The sequence below is a fragment of the Cheilinus undulatus genome, linkage group 2, assembly GCF_018320785.1.
Source record: "Cheilinus undulatus linkage group 2, ASM1832078v1, whole genome shotgun sequence".
Lineage (NCBI taxonomy): Eukaryota > Metazoa > Chordata > Actinopteri > Labriformes > Labridae > Cheilinus > Cheilinus undulatus.
In genome coordinates this window covers 49,041,236-49,055,672 of record NC_054866.1, presented here as the reverse complement: position 1 = coordinate 49,055,672, position 14,437 = coordinate 49,041,236, and the positions used below count along the sequence as shown (strand labels likewise).

At 38.8% G+C, this 14,437-nt stretch overlaps 2 protein-coding genes across 3 annotated transcripts in view; both read right to left on the bottom strand.

Annotated features, from left to right (window-relative positions):
* The window catches only part of zmp:0000000529 (WD repeat-containing protein 20), a 28,051-nt gene extending 20,699 nt beyond the window's left edge, over positions 1-7,352 (bottom strand). Inside the window, exon 1 of the mRNA XM_041807271.1 lies at positions 6,628-7,352. Within this exon, the coding sequence (XP_041663205.1) occupies positions 6,628-7,026 (399 nt within the window). The 5' untranslated portion in view covers positions 7,027-7,352. The remainder of the gene's footprint in view (positions 1-6,627) is intronic.
* Positions 7,353-8,606: 1,254 nt separating this feature from the next.
* Positions 8,607-14,437, bottom strand: part of LOC121526116 (mitogen-activated protein kinase kinase kinase kinase 5-like) — a 66,307-nt gene continuing 60,476 nt past the window's right edge. For both annotated transcript variants that reach the window (XM_041812487.1, XM_041812496.1), the window contains exons 30-32: positions 11,773-11,862; positions 11,558-11,684; positions 8,607-9,258 (exon numbers count right to left, since the gene is read on the bottom strand). In XM_041812487.1, coding sequence (XP_041668421.1) covers positions 9,162-9,258; positions 11,558-11,684; positions 11,773-11,862 — 314 coding nt within the window. In that variant the 3' untranslated portion in view covers positions 8,607-9,161. The remainder of the gene's footprint in view (positions 9,259-11,557; positions 11,685-11,772; positions 11,863-14,437) is intronic.

The window sequence follows — 14,437 nt, the reverse complement described above, 5'->3', positions numbered from 1 at the left end:
ACTTTAATATTGCAGTAAATACAGACAGCATGTATCATGGCTTTGTTTACCTAAGTGAATTCAAATAGGTCAGCACGGGACATAAGGGACACGTTTAAGGGTGAGAAGACACTACTGTCTCTCACTCTCTCTCTCTCTCTCCTCTCACTCTCTTTCTGTCTGCTCTCTCTCTCTGATGGAGGGGATGAGTAGACAGACTCATGCAGTGAAGCAGGAAGGAGCACTTTAGCAAAAGGCTACTCAGACAAAATCCTTTACTTTTCTGAATGTTAGTGTCTAGAAGTCTCTTTACCAGGAGTTCACTGACCATCTGGCCAGAACTCACACCAGGGTGTCGGAGCAGAGAGGACAGGCCGTCCTAAACTTTTTATACAGAGAGGAGTTGCTGAATAAAGAGAGGTGACTGTTGAGCTGTGTGGTGATGAAAGCTGGCACCAAATACATCACCTGCCCTCAGATCAGCCTGTAGAAAGGTGTAGCTGGGGTACAAACCATACTTTGTATATTTCTGATTTAACATGAAGAATTTAAACCTTTGCACCTGAAATCTGAGATTTTGACCTTAACTGAACAACGCTAAAACTAATCTTCCATAAACATAAGCATCCATGAAAAGCTGTCTACAGGCGTAGTCACTCTTTATACTTTAATATCTAACACATTTTCAAACATATTCAGAGTGAATAAAGCGGATAAAAAAATCCTATTTATTAATGAAAAGTCATTCACTGCACATAAAACAAGTTGTGAAGGGCATCAAGGCGGATTATGAGAGATGTTCCAGATCTGTATCAGCAGCAGCACTAATGCTGAGCTTGTAATGCAGAAAGGAAAAAGCCACATTAAATACAGTCTTGGTCAATGTCACTTTAAACTTCAGTTTTCCCTATAATTACTCTGTGCAGCAGAAACAGCTCTAAGTCCCCTAAATATCCTCATTATAACGCAGTGTCTGGTACAGCAGGGGTCATAAGAATGACGCTATGGCCTGAGAGACTGAACTCTGAACAGTCAGACATCTGAGAGGACAATGATTTATTTAATGGTCTTTATAAGTTAATTTGCAGAGGGTCATTTAAAGTAATAGATGACATTTTGTGTCAAGAATGTTGAAAGTGGTGATGTTCTGTTCAAATGGTGAACAACAGATCAACCAGACTTACAAATGAAAGACAGACGACACACAGACACCTTTAAGCTAAAGTTGAAGAACTCAAAGAGTCGACAGTCTCCTTGGAGAGAAACATAAAGTTCAATATCAAATTGAAAATTTTAATACAAGAGGTTTCTGCTACTCTTTGAAGAGCACTGTAATAGCTTTAACATGGTACTCAAGTAAAGCTTTTCTTCAAGCTCTAAAGCACAGAGATGAAGTTAGTCTAGTGCTACCTCTGCTAGAAAACCAGCAGAATATTCCACAGATAAATTGTAGTTTCCATGCAAAGCTATGGGCTGAAAGGCTAGTTTCCAGTCAGAAAATGACCGGACCAATCAGCATCATTTTAGGAGAAAAAGGCCGTTGTTGTGGGTGTGGTTTATTGAAGCGACTGCAAGCTTGTAAACACTGGCGGCCTAAAAAGAGATGACCTTGAACGCAATCATAGCAGCAGACCTGGACATTTCTTTGTTAAATGTCCTTGCTCGTCTCACTGGCTTTGGCAAGAGTTTAATTTACCAACTAGCTCCACTGATAGTGAAGAATCGTGTATTGAAAGGGATGCACGCAGTTAACCAGCATAACAGTTAGAGTTGGATCCCTGGTGGTCGGCTCTAGGATTATGAGTCTGTTAAACTAATTCTTAGTGTTTGTTATCAGTTAGGACCCACAGTCCTGGCTGAACGCTTCAAACTAAACTAGGTATGCTGGGTATTATTGGCGTTACACCAGCATCAGCAGATATGAACATTTCTGCCAATATTTACAAACAATATGGTTAAAAATATATCTGCTAATAAAGCTCAACAGTGTCTGTTGACTTTTTCAGCGATGCTGGTTCCTGAAGCAAATTTTCCCATTTAATTCGCCCAAAGACATTTTGTAAAATTCTTATTGCAATGCTTTAAATGCATGAACCAAGCTAAAAGCTACCTGAGCACTCATGGTAACAAAATGTTTGATTTAGTGCAAAAACAGTGGTCATACTTCTTTATACGGAAGAAGGAACTACGTATCCTACAATGCACTGTGACTTATTTTATCCATTTTTAGCTTTTAAAGCTTTAAAACCATGTAATTAACTTTTTTCACATATCTTTATTGTAGTGATTATATTTGAAATGAAAATGCAGACAGCCTTAGTTCGTAACCAGAGACCCCACCAATCACACATGTTGCTGTGACACTCAAGGATTGTGGGTATTGTAGTTTTGTTAACTGAGATTGTAAATAAACTACATTTTTCTAAAAACGAGATTGAAACCTCGCAAACTTTTCTCTTCTCCAGAAGCATATATCATTGTTCATCAGTAAGGTTGTGTGTGGTCAGTCTGACAGGGATACTCGTGATAATAAAGCTAACAATCAAATCCATTATGAAGAAAATAATGGGATTTTTGATTTCAGAACCACACTGATGAGCACCTTATCAGCTGTAATACTGACCATATGAACAAATAAGTTAGTGGGGTTTTAGGCTGGATCAACAGACCTACATGAGCTGATGACTTTTCTTTATTCATCAGTCCTTACATTTTAAAGTGAGTTCTAAGGACTGAATTTTTCATCCTAAAACTTTTAATTGTGTCTTTAAAGGGCTGATGTTTAAGGTCTGAACTACAATGAAATATTGGTATTGGCTACAATTATTTTGTAAGTATCATTGTTACGTTTCCCCCCCAAGAAAAACACAAACTTTATAACTAAGGTCGCTAAAGGGTGCACTCAGGTGCACAAAGTTTCCCTAAACAAGCAGGGTGAATTTTCACAGAGTTTTTGTGGGGAAAAACGTCATCCACTTTCTTAAAAATCCAAGTATTCATAACAATCATCATATCGAATAAAGGCAAAGGTGTTGTGCATCTCTAATCTAACGCAGCTGCCCTACACTAGACTGATGAGATATGGTCGGACAAAAGCTCAGGGACCAAATCATCACCAACAGGCTGGAGGGTGTCAGCCGGTACATGTAATCCAAAGAAATGACACATTACTGAGTGACTACTTAAAATGGAATAAATCTATGTTTGTCTATATCTAAAGGTGTGTCTGGTATGAGTACTGGCTTAATTGATCATGGAAATATCAGCCTTTCCGATATCAGCAAAAATACAATATCATGCATGTCTATATATGTGACATGTTCTGCTGCTGTAAGACAAAAAGGACTAAAACTAAATGTAAGGTACATTAACGGTGATATGTACCCGCAGTCTGCTGGGCATCTTAAACTGATTCTGCTGAGACACTGTGAGACACGCTTAAAAAGCCATATTAGGTATCCATATCTACAGTAAATGTTGAGTGCTTTCATTATGACGTAGAAAATGATCAGCACAAAGATGTTAGAGATCCTCGTAATATGAGAAAAGCCTTGAAGTGCTCACCTGATGTCATTTCCACGTTTTCCCTCATTGATCCATGTCAGGTTAAAAGGAGGGGAAGCTTTTTACGTTTGTCCTCCAGTTCCTCCTTAATGGGTTATTAGTATTCCTCATTAACAGGCGAGAGTGGTGCAGCTCGCTGCGAGCAATTTCAGCTCTCTAAAAATCTTTGGTGAATGCTAGCAATGCTAAAAACAAGCCGTGTAAGGGGACACTGAGGACAAACAAACACTGATAATACTCCTTCCCTGTGGTGATAAAAATCTGAGACGTTTCAGATTTCCGGTTTTTAAATCATCATTGTTACTAAGGCTGGGCAGTATCTAAGATACATTTTCATGCAAAGCATGGGCTAGGAAAATATTGCTTACATTAAAATAGTTTATGTTAATTGGAATGAAAATGAGGCTAGGCTTAAAGCTCAGTAAAAAGATTGTTTACAGTAAACAACACTAACAGCAAAATGCTTATGACCAAAAGATAATTTGATAGAAATTTTAGGGCTTATTGAGACATATATTTTTATTGATTTTATTTTATTTAGGTGCTTTTTAACCAGTTTGACACCACAGCAACAAAAGACTTCATTTATTGTTTTTGGCCTGCTGCCCTTTGCCAGAGTTTTCCACATTTCCAAATGTTCCAAATGTATTTGTGCAAATTAGATGGTGCTCTCTCTTTTTGTTATGACTATGTGTTTGTGATGCCACAATAATGAAACTTGTGGTATTTAAGAGTATACAACTTTTTTCACAACTGCATTTACCTTAAATGATTCTGGCGTTTTTAAACTATTTGGACAGTGTTTAGGAGTTTTTTTTCCTGCATTTAAAAAAAAAACTAAACACAAACAACTTGACCAGTATCAACTGCCTAGGAATCCATTTTTTAATCAAATAGGTCTCAATATTTTTTTTCTCATTAGAACCATGTCTGTGGTTATAATCCTAGTATTGTGACAACCATTTGTCATTTCTTTGCAGAGAAATCTTAAGATACAGTAGCTCATGTATTACTAAAACCAATTACAAAATTAAAAAGACAATTTTCAGTCCTTAAAACAAATGTTTAAGTTTAAAGAATGATGATGAACAAAGAGACTTCAGCTGACATAGGTCTGTTGGTCTAGCTTCAAACTCAACCACTTATTTGTTCTTACTGATAATATTTACAGCTGATGTATGCAGATGTTTTAAGCCATAATATCTGTCCTAAATACAGGCAGAAATCTTTGTATCTGCTGATATCAGCCATCATGTTAATAATATTGTGCAGCACTAGTTTTTACTTGTGTGAATGGCTGATCATTTCCTGCCAGAAACTTAGTTTACTGTGCCGCTGGCTCTTCTAGCAAGGACACTCTTACAAAAGAGATTTGAAATCTCATCAGGGTTTTCCTGGTTGAATTAAGGTTTAATAGACAAAGATTTTTGTGCATTTCTTTCACTTGTAGGTAAAAAGGTCTAACAGGGAGATGGTTCTGAATAGGGGGCAGAAATCTTTGACACAAATATCTAAAAACAGGGGCAGATTAAATTGATATTTTGCATGATAAATATGACATAGGCAGGCTTGAAAGCCTATTTTTTCTCTTATTCCAGTTGAATAACCCTTTGTATAACTGCCTTGACAGATTTGTATTCAAATTTTGCATTTTAATCTTGTTGAAATAAGATGTAAGGAACATGTATATAGTGTGTATATATCAGACTTAATAGTTCTCAGGAAAATATTCAGAAATAAATATAATAAACTGCTATTCAAGTTGAAAAATATTTTCTAGTCCATATGACCCAGCTCTAGGTTTCAGGCATCTATTTTTAAAATCACTTACTACCTTCTAAGATCCTGCATGCACCTAAGAGGACATTACATTTCTGCTGTCCTACAGCATCATAATAATTTCTGATACTCTCATTTTTTAAAATATTGTCAAAAATGTCTACTGAGGTTAAAGTAATTTGCTTGAACTGTTGTGATGATTTTCTATTCGATATTTGGAGGAATTTGCTTGGAAATTATTGAGTATTTTCATGGAAATTTATGGGACATATCTGCATATTTTAGGGTTTAGTTAATTGGAAGATTTGGAGAAATTGCTTTGAATTTTTGGTGGGCATTTTCATAAGAATTTAGGATATTTAATTGTAAGGTTTTTTTTATTGGATTGGGAATCTGTGCAGTAGGGCTGTCCTTTGAAATTTTCGGTATTTTCGTGAAATTCTTTTGGATGTTTAGACGTTTCTGTCATTATTGTGGAATTTTGGATAATGTATTTGTAATTTTTTTAGCATTTGCTAAGAGATTTTGAGGGGACTTAGCTTAGATATTTGGGGAATTTGCTTGCTTTAGTAAATGAATGTTAAAGTTTAATGATAAAGATTCACTGAAAGAGTGACTGAAGAAATTTTGGGGTCTTTCTATGAGATAATTACAAAATATGTTTAAGAATTTTCACAGATATTTTGAGTAATTTCTTTGAAACTTTGGGGGATTTTTTGGGTCATGGAAAGGGAAATTTCAAAGAAATTTCTGTTGTATGTTTTAACTTATCAGACTCTACTTGTACCAAATTAAGTGGAAGAAACTAAAATCACTCCAGACATAAGCTCATGTCTGGGAGTTTAACCACCTGCTGCTAACTTACTCATCAATCTTTCAGTCTTTACAGACAGCTAGCTAGAAAGTGGAGGATGCATGCTGGTGCATTTTGGAGGATGAACAGCGTTCAGTGATAATGATTTCAGTGAATGAAGTGTGTCAGAGCCTCCCTGTCTGCTTCCTGCTCTTGTAGTAACACTGGTACCTCCTGTAGCCTCCTCTGACTCTGAGCATCCCTCTGTATGAAGCACCATCACTCTAAAGGCAGCTGAATTGGCTTTCATCCCATTCAGTATTGAGGAAAACAAACATAAAATGTTCATTTTGGTCCGGCCAGGGCAGCAGAAGCAGCCAAGGCTGCTCTGTTTGAAAAGATGACGAAATCTAAGCTAACAGCATCCCATTAGCAGAGCAGGCTAGCATGCTAAGCTAACACTGACCATCCAGAGTATCACTCAGAGAGAGGAGGATGATGAACGGGCTCACCTTCTTTATGTTGGTGTACGTGTAGAAATAAAGCTCCCTGCCGATGTTGAAGCACACCCGCTCCGACTCCTCGCTCGGGTCTTCGGGCTGGAGCTTGACCATAGAGACCCGAACCGGCGGCAGGAAGCCCGCAGGAGAGGAGTTGGCTGCGGCATTGGAGGAGGAGGAGGCGGCAGCGGCGGCGGCAGCCCCGGGCCCCTGCAGCAACCCGACCCCTCCGCCGGGTATCGGAGCGGGTCCAGCTCCGGGGCCCAGCGTGGCTCCGGAGGACGGACCCCGCGGCAGGCCGCCCCGCTGCTGCGAGTCCGAGAGGGTGAGCAGCTTGTAGAAACCCTCCCTGGTCCGGAACTGGGATTTAATCTCATTGATATCCTTCAGAGCGCCGCCATCTCCGGCCATTTTTGGTCCAAACAAGCCGCACAGGAAACTGAGATTTTGACCTGGAAATAATAACGCTACAATAAAAAGTACTAGAAGAGAAATGGGAGAGGCGACGGCGAGCAGCAGCAGCCGAGCTCAGCTAGGCCGACCAGCACAGCCGCTCTGCTCCAGTGCATTTTACAGCAGCACCGGCGACCAAACCACCGCTACCTGATAAATAAACCCCGAGAGAGAGCCCTCCTGAGCCGCTGAGAGCAGCATCCTCGACCGGGTCTCTGCCTCCGTCCATCCACTGTGCGTAAAGACGTGAGAGGATGCGTCGCTGCTGCTGCTGCTGCTGGCCCGGTCTGACACTGCGCACTCCCACTGATGTGACTGAAGGGGGGTAAAGAGAGGGCACCCGGCCCTGGACAGCTCGCTTCATTTACCTCCCGTTTAACCTCCCAGTGACACCCAACAGGACCACCTTAAAGAAATAAACAAGGGTGGTAGTCCTCCCCCCTCCCCTTTATGAAAGGCAGTGATGATGCCATATGGGCGTAAAGTTTTAAATTCTTTGAAGTGTCATTTACAGGAAGTACCTAGCCTTTTTAATTGGAGCTGACCTAAACTGGAAAAAAAAACAAATCATACCTAACCAAAATTTACCAGAATTTTAATTTTTTTTATTATATCCCGAATTACAAGTGTGACTGACTTGGTAGCCTGGTATTTCTGAAAAAGGAACACTAACTTCACATCATTCCAGCCACAAACTTGTGAATAAACTATCTAATAAGTGTCTTATCACTATTTGAATTAGATGTCCAAATTTAATTTTGACAACCTCACAGAAGACACAGCTCCAAGCCTCTATTTCTCTGAGATCTTTAGTGCCTCTGGACCCCCTGATGAGAACCAACAATCCAGAAAAGTGGTTCTCAACTGGTCTACCCTTAGGGTCCACAACAGCCTCCTTAACAAGAAATTGTGATAAAAATGAGCCTCAAACCTCAGACTGAACCAAAAATAACTGAACCAAGAGACAGGGCATAAGCGTGTTTAAGAAGCACCAAGCATCATTACAGAAGCCCAGGTAGGACATATGTGCTAACCTGGCACATATTGTGGTTTTGCCCTGTCAGCTTTGGCCCTCTACTACTCTGGCCTGATTGGCTATTGTCCAGGCCTGTGCCATGCCCAATCCTTTAGGTATCTTCCCAGCTGACCCCTCCATGATGTACATAGCCATCCCCGAGGTCTGGTCCAACCCGCTGGCACTCAGTATGCAGTGAGCGGGGTCAGGCTCAGGAAAAAGCACACCAGGAGCCCCTAGGAGTGCAGCTGCTGACCCTTCCTGTCCCTGCTCTCCTGATCATGTCAGCATTAGACACACAGTCTTGCCAACAATACCCAAAATGTGCCTAAGAGAGCACCTGCTTAGCTGAGCTGGTAGAGCAGGCACCCATATAGAGGCAGGAATATACATTTGTATATTTGTTCATTTAAAATTACAAATAAAATATTGATACATGCAGGTAGTGGAGGCCCTGTGTAATTTGGCCCAGGGCCCCAACACAGTAAAGAATCCCCAGTGATCACAGTTCACATCATCCATCGTGTGTTAATTAAATTTATTACAGAATAACAGCAGTCACAAATGTGCATCTCTGATTCAACACTGACATAAAGGTGAAACCTGCATTAGAAACAGCAGAGACGTTGATCTCTCGTCCTTTGTGTTGATTGTGCCATGTGTGGGAAGCTGTGTTGTATATTACTGTCCCTGTAGACAGCTGCTGCTGTGATCAACACTTATGTGGCAGAAGAAAGTAGATCCTTCCCTTTTAATCAGAGATGAGCCACCCTTCTGTCCTCATTAACGGCTTAATCAGTTGTCTGTGTGGTGGAGATTCTTCTTGATGTCACATACTAAGTTGAAATCAGCATAAATAAGAGCAGACTCCACCAGATTGGAGGATTAAGGCTGCAGCACAACAATCCTTGCAACATGCTGCTGTCATTTATTTTCTTCTACTCTCCTGCCGTTAAATTAAAGTAAAATACTGTGGCAGTGATGCATCCATATCCATCACGGTAAAGGATGAAAGTCCTGAGTGGAGGCATCTATATAAGGAGTTTCCCATGATGCTTTGTGCCAGCAGACAGAAGAATCAGGGCAGCATGACGTAGTTTTCAGCTATTTCCAGAACATAAAGGTTGGACAGTCCTGTCTGGTCCTCCGTCTGACGTGTCTCCAAGACGACCATCCTGTATGACCGTTAATAAGACAGAATTTGCATTAACCACCAATCAACTCAATGGAAATCATAATAGCTGAGAAATGAAGGGGCTCACAGGCGAATGTGTGCATGAATGGATAAGGGTCACATAGATTTTATTCCCCAAAAAGCACATGTAGAATATATTCTAGGGTGACTCAAGATGCTTTACACAGATAAAAAAGAAAACATCAGGAAAAAACAGACATGAAAATGACAATATAAGTCATACAGCACCTTATTCTAATTCTTTAACCCATGGATACAAACAACAACCCTGTCTAGACCTGAGTCTTCTTCTAAGCTCACTTCCTAACATGCAAAATACTAGAAAAATATCTCAAATTGTGCACTGTCATTTTGCACTTACAGGAAGTGATGATGGTTTAACTGCCTCTGTCTTCTTCTACTTCTTTTTTTTAACAACAGACTGCAAACAGATGTTCAGTGATTATCACTGAAATTTGACTACTATTTTCACTCACTATTAAATTCAATCAACTTGTATTTTATTTTAACATTAATCCAAGAAAAGAAAATTATTTTGTCTCAAATGAGTTTTGATTGATTAAAATATGCTAACGTTGTAGTAACAAGATAGCGAAAGCCAACGTCAGCTGGCTAACTAGCATGCTAACAGTACCATGTCTGCTACCTCACCAATATGGCGCTCATCGAGAGTGTGAAGTGTTCATCGTCCACACTGAACTCTTGGATGATTTTTGGCGCTCTGGTAGTGCTCTGCATTTGAGCATACTTCTCAGAGTCAACTCACTTTGTGCACCCAAAATATCAAGTATTTAGTGCAGAAGTATGTTGTTTGGAACACAGTGAGTTCAGACCTGGCAAACAGAGCAGCATGCAATATTTAGCCAGATGTTTGAAGGCTTAAATAGCAACACAGAGATGCTTGTTTTCTGTAGACAGGTTCATCCTTATGTTTTTAAAATTCCTTGTTCTCTAAAATTGTAAAATATTCCCTAGTTTGGCTGTACAAACAACAAAAAGCTGAAGAAAGTTTCAAGTGCTGTAATTACGGTACAAATTTGCCAATGCACTGTGGGGATATAAATGTCTACAGGTGAGTTTTAGATGGAAATTTCAAGGGTGTTGACAATTAGTGGGCTTTGAGGGATAAAAGCAATAAAACATATTAAGCTCTATATGATTTGTATTTTGTCTGTACAGCTGTTTAAACAAAGGACACAAACATTTAATTAATGAATAGAAACACTGCTTGGAACATGGAAAAAGTGGGCAAATAGTGTCTTGAGATAACATTGGATATGAATTGGGGCTATACAAATAGATAAGAATTTATTGATTCAAGAGCACAGGACCATAGGAACAAAAATATCCCCTCTGACTCAGGGTTAAAAAACTGGTAAGTCTTTCTTGAGAGAAGCTTTAAAGGGGGACATATCATGCAAAAATCACCTTTTCACGTTTTTCTACTAAAAATATGTGCCCCTGACCTGTCCACAATCCCCTCAAATACCAGAACACCCCCTGACCACCACCACCACCTTTCAGAAAATGTGTGCTGAAACAAGCTGTTCACAGATTTTCCCCTTATGATGTCATGTGGGGAGTTAGCCCCACCCCCAGGTTCGGTTGGCCCTCCCCACTTGAGAGAAAGTTCTATCTTCCTCTTCTGATCCTCCTCTCAGCTGGCAGCTGAAAGGAGTCAGACAGCTCATTCACATTTAAAGGTACAGACACAGAAAGAGTTCGCTCTGAGCAAGGCTGAAACAGTGGGCTTTTTAGACATGCTAAAATCCAATACTGGAGTGTTTTTTCAGCAACAAACTTCAAAGGCATGTTTTGGGGACCTCTGAGACCAATATAAACTTGTCTTAAAAAAGGTAAACTATGTCTCCTTTAACCTTCCTTAGTTTTACAAAAAACTGTAATAAATTGAAATAATTATATATATATATTTCACTGTCTGATGTTGAAAACGTCTCTGCAATTTTAATTGTGAGTGAGTTTGCCTGAGTTTTTTTGTTACCCAAATTAAGAAATGACTCAGTAGTTGTTAGCAAGGGCATCTTTATGGTCGTTGAGAACTGAAACAGGTATCAGTACTATTTGATTTTTACTGGCATCATCAAAGTTTAAAATTCTTGTATCATGGCATTCCCAGATTGTTTATACCAAACATAAGCTGAGCTGACTGTCATAATGTCCAAACAGACAGATAAAAAAATGAACAAATGCTATTCTCATCAGAGAGCCCCAGCCTCCAGACATAAAACACCACATCAGTGGGTGAGGATGTGTTGTACCTGTCTGAATGAATCAGTCTGTAGATCTTCCTCAGCTCAGTGGTTTCCTCCAGAACTTCAGTGAAACTGTGTCCTCTCCTCTGCCAGCCGTGACGCCACACTACCAGCAGCGTGTCCTCAAAATACACTGAATAGACAGACAGACAGAGAGACTGAGTCACTGCTGAGCTCTGAACAATAATACCTGTCTCTAGTTTGTCTCTGGATGTTCTCACCTATCGACTCGACATCATGAGGGAAGGTCTCCTGTTGCAGAGGCCTGTTGCTCTTTAGCTCCCCCTCCAGTCCGACTATATGAACTGACTCTGTGGAGGAGAGAGGACAGCAAAAACATCAGTGTGGAGGAGGACTGAGGAGCAAGGCTGCTCATACGGTGAGATAAAAGAGAGCTTTCTGGAGCCCAGCAACACTGGGGGCCAATGGAGGACAGCAAAATCAGGGTCCATTGTAAAGTAAAGCTGTGATAACAATATTTTATTTTCTTAAAGATAAAAAGTAACAACTCATATCAAAGCAACAAATATATATTTTTTAATTTATGCTGCAGTACATACCCTTCAAAATGTAAACCCCTTTTCTTAAAACAGCATGAAATAGGTTACAATAGGGTTGGAAGTGGCAAAAATCAGGATAAAAAAGTAGCAAAAAAATGAGTTGACAGAGGCAATAATTGGCCTCTGAAATAAAATGAAAAACTGGCATTAATGTATTTTAAGTGGAAAAATGTGTGAACTGACAAAAAGATTGGCAGAAAGTAGCAAAAATGGGATAAAAGTTGCAATATTGAGAAAAAATAGTGAAATGGCGTTAAAATGGGCAAAAAAGGGCTATAAAAGTGTTTAAAAAAGAGGTTAAGAAAGGCAAAAATGACAGTGGAAAAATAGGCAGAAAAGTGGTTTTAAAAGGTTTAAAAAGTGGCAAAAGGCCTTAAAATTGGCAGAAATAGGCAAATTGGTCAATAGTGACAAAGTGTTTTTGAAGTGGCAAAAATGGGAGTAAAAAAGTGATGAAGTGGGATTAAAATGGTCCAAAAATTGTAATAGAAAAAATAAAAAATCAGAAGAAATGAAGAAAAAGAAAAAGACACAAAAATATGTAACAAAAATGTGCAAATTGATGAAAATGTCAAACAAAAGTGGCAAAATTGTCAAGATTCATGTTTTGATTTATTACGTTCCTGAGTTTTTCTAGTGTTTTCCTTTGTTAATTCTGTGATTTCAATGTTTCTAGTTTGACTTTGTGTTAAGGTTTTCAGTTTATTAGGAGTTTTTCTATAGCCCTTGTGTTTCTGTGTATTTTGTGCTGTATGTTTCATGTTTCTAGTGTTCAGTTGATTAGCATTTATGTTTCATTAATTCTTGTGTAGTCTAGTGTGTTCCTGTGTTTATTCTGTGTATTTTATGTTTCTAGTGTTTAGTCAATTACCTTGGTGTTTCAGTATTTCTTGTATGATTTTCTGTGTATTTCGTGTTTCTATTTTTATTTTGTATTTAGGTTTTGTATGTTATAATCCCTGTTGCTTCTAGTGTTTTCAGTTACATATCCTCCTGTGTTTTCAGTGTTTCCTTAGTTAAGCTTCTAGTGTACTGTTTTGTTGTCTTTCAGTCCTTGTGTGCTTCTTGTGAAATGTTTCATGTTTCCTGTTTTACTTTGTAGTTGCCTTCCCTTGTGTGTGATTCCAGTTTTGCTTCCTGTGTCAGTTTCCCTCCACTGTGATTGCCCTCAATAGTTTCACCTGAGTCTCATTTACCACACCTGTCTCTCCTTGTCTAATCACTCCCTGTGTATTTAAGTTCTGTGTTTCTCCCTGTCTGTTGTCAGTTCATTGTTTGCTGTTAGCTTCCTGTGCTGCATGTTAAGTCTGAGGTTTTTGCCACACCTGACAGAAATGCCTTGAAATTGACAGAAATGGGCTAATTGGTCCATAGTGACAAAATGTTTTTGAAGTGGCAAAAATGGGAGTAAAAAGGTGATGAAATGGGATTAAAATGGTCCAAAAATTGTAACAGGAAAAAAAAAATAAAAAGAAGGAAGAAAGGAAAAAGACAAAATTGTGTAAAAAAAAAAGTGCAAATTGATGAGAACAGCACATAAAAGTGGCAAAAATAGGTGGAAATAATGTTCCAAAGCAGTTAAAAATTGGAACAAATGAATTATTCCAATATGAGAGTCCAACAAAGTCCAAACAAGAAGCTTCTGCTCTATTTTTTATCTCTGGATTTTCTCTATCTTGGGTGTACCTTATTAAATATCTCTACATTTTTTCACTAAACTTTGATGACTATTTCACTGCATTTTAAGGCTTCATCTTTCAATTTTATTTCATTTTACCTTGTAAATGTAACATTTATGTCAGTGTATATTTCAGTTTTTCAGTCATTTTATTGACCTTTCATCATCATCTGATTTGTTCGTCTTTAAACTGCTTTTGTATTGTGAACTTATCACTGTAAATAAGGATGGTACATCAATTGCATCTCAAATATAAATTAAAGCTAATTGGTTTATAACATTAAACCCAGTTATACCCTGTTGGATGCAGTATTAAAACAATGTTATGGTGTTCCATAACAGAATGGGAATGAACACATTAATATGGCCCGTCTGTACAATGTGATGCAACTCTACACATTATTCATGCAACAGATGATCTGTTGGCAGAGAGCGCTTCACTCCTCTGTGATGTTTTTATAATCTAGGCTATATTATGCATTTTTATCCGGTACCATACAAAGATATTTTCTGTTTAGATACAATCCCTGTAAATTTAATAACAAACGCTTCGATATTATGGGCAGTTTAGTCAGACAGCTTATGTTCAACATGTTTCCTTTTGCAGCAGCAGAACATGTTTGTGCTTGGCGTCCAGTCTAAGACTTC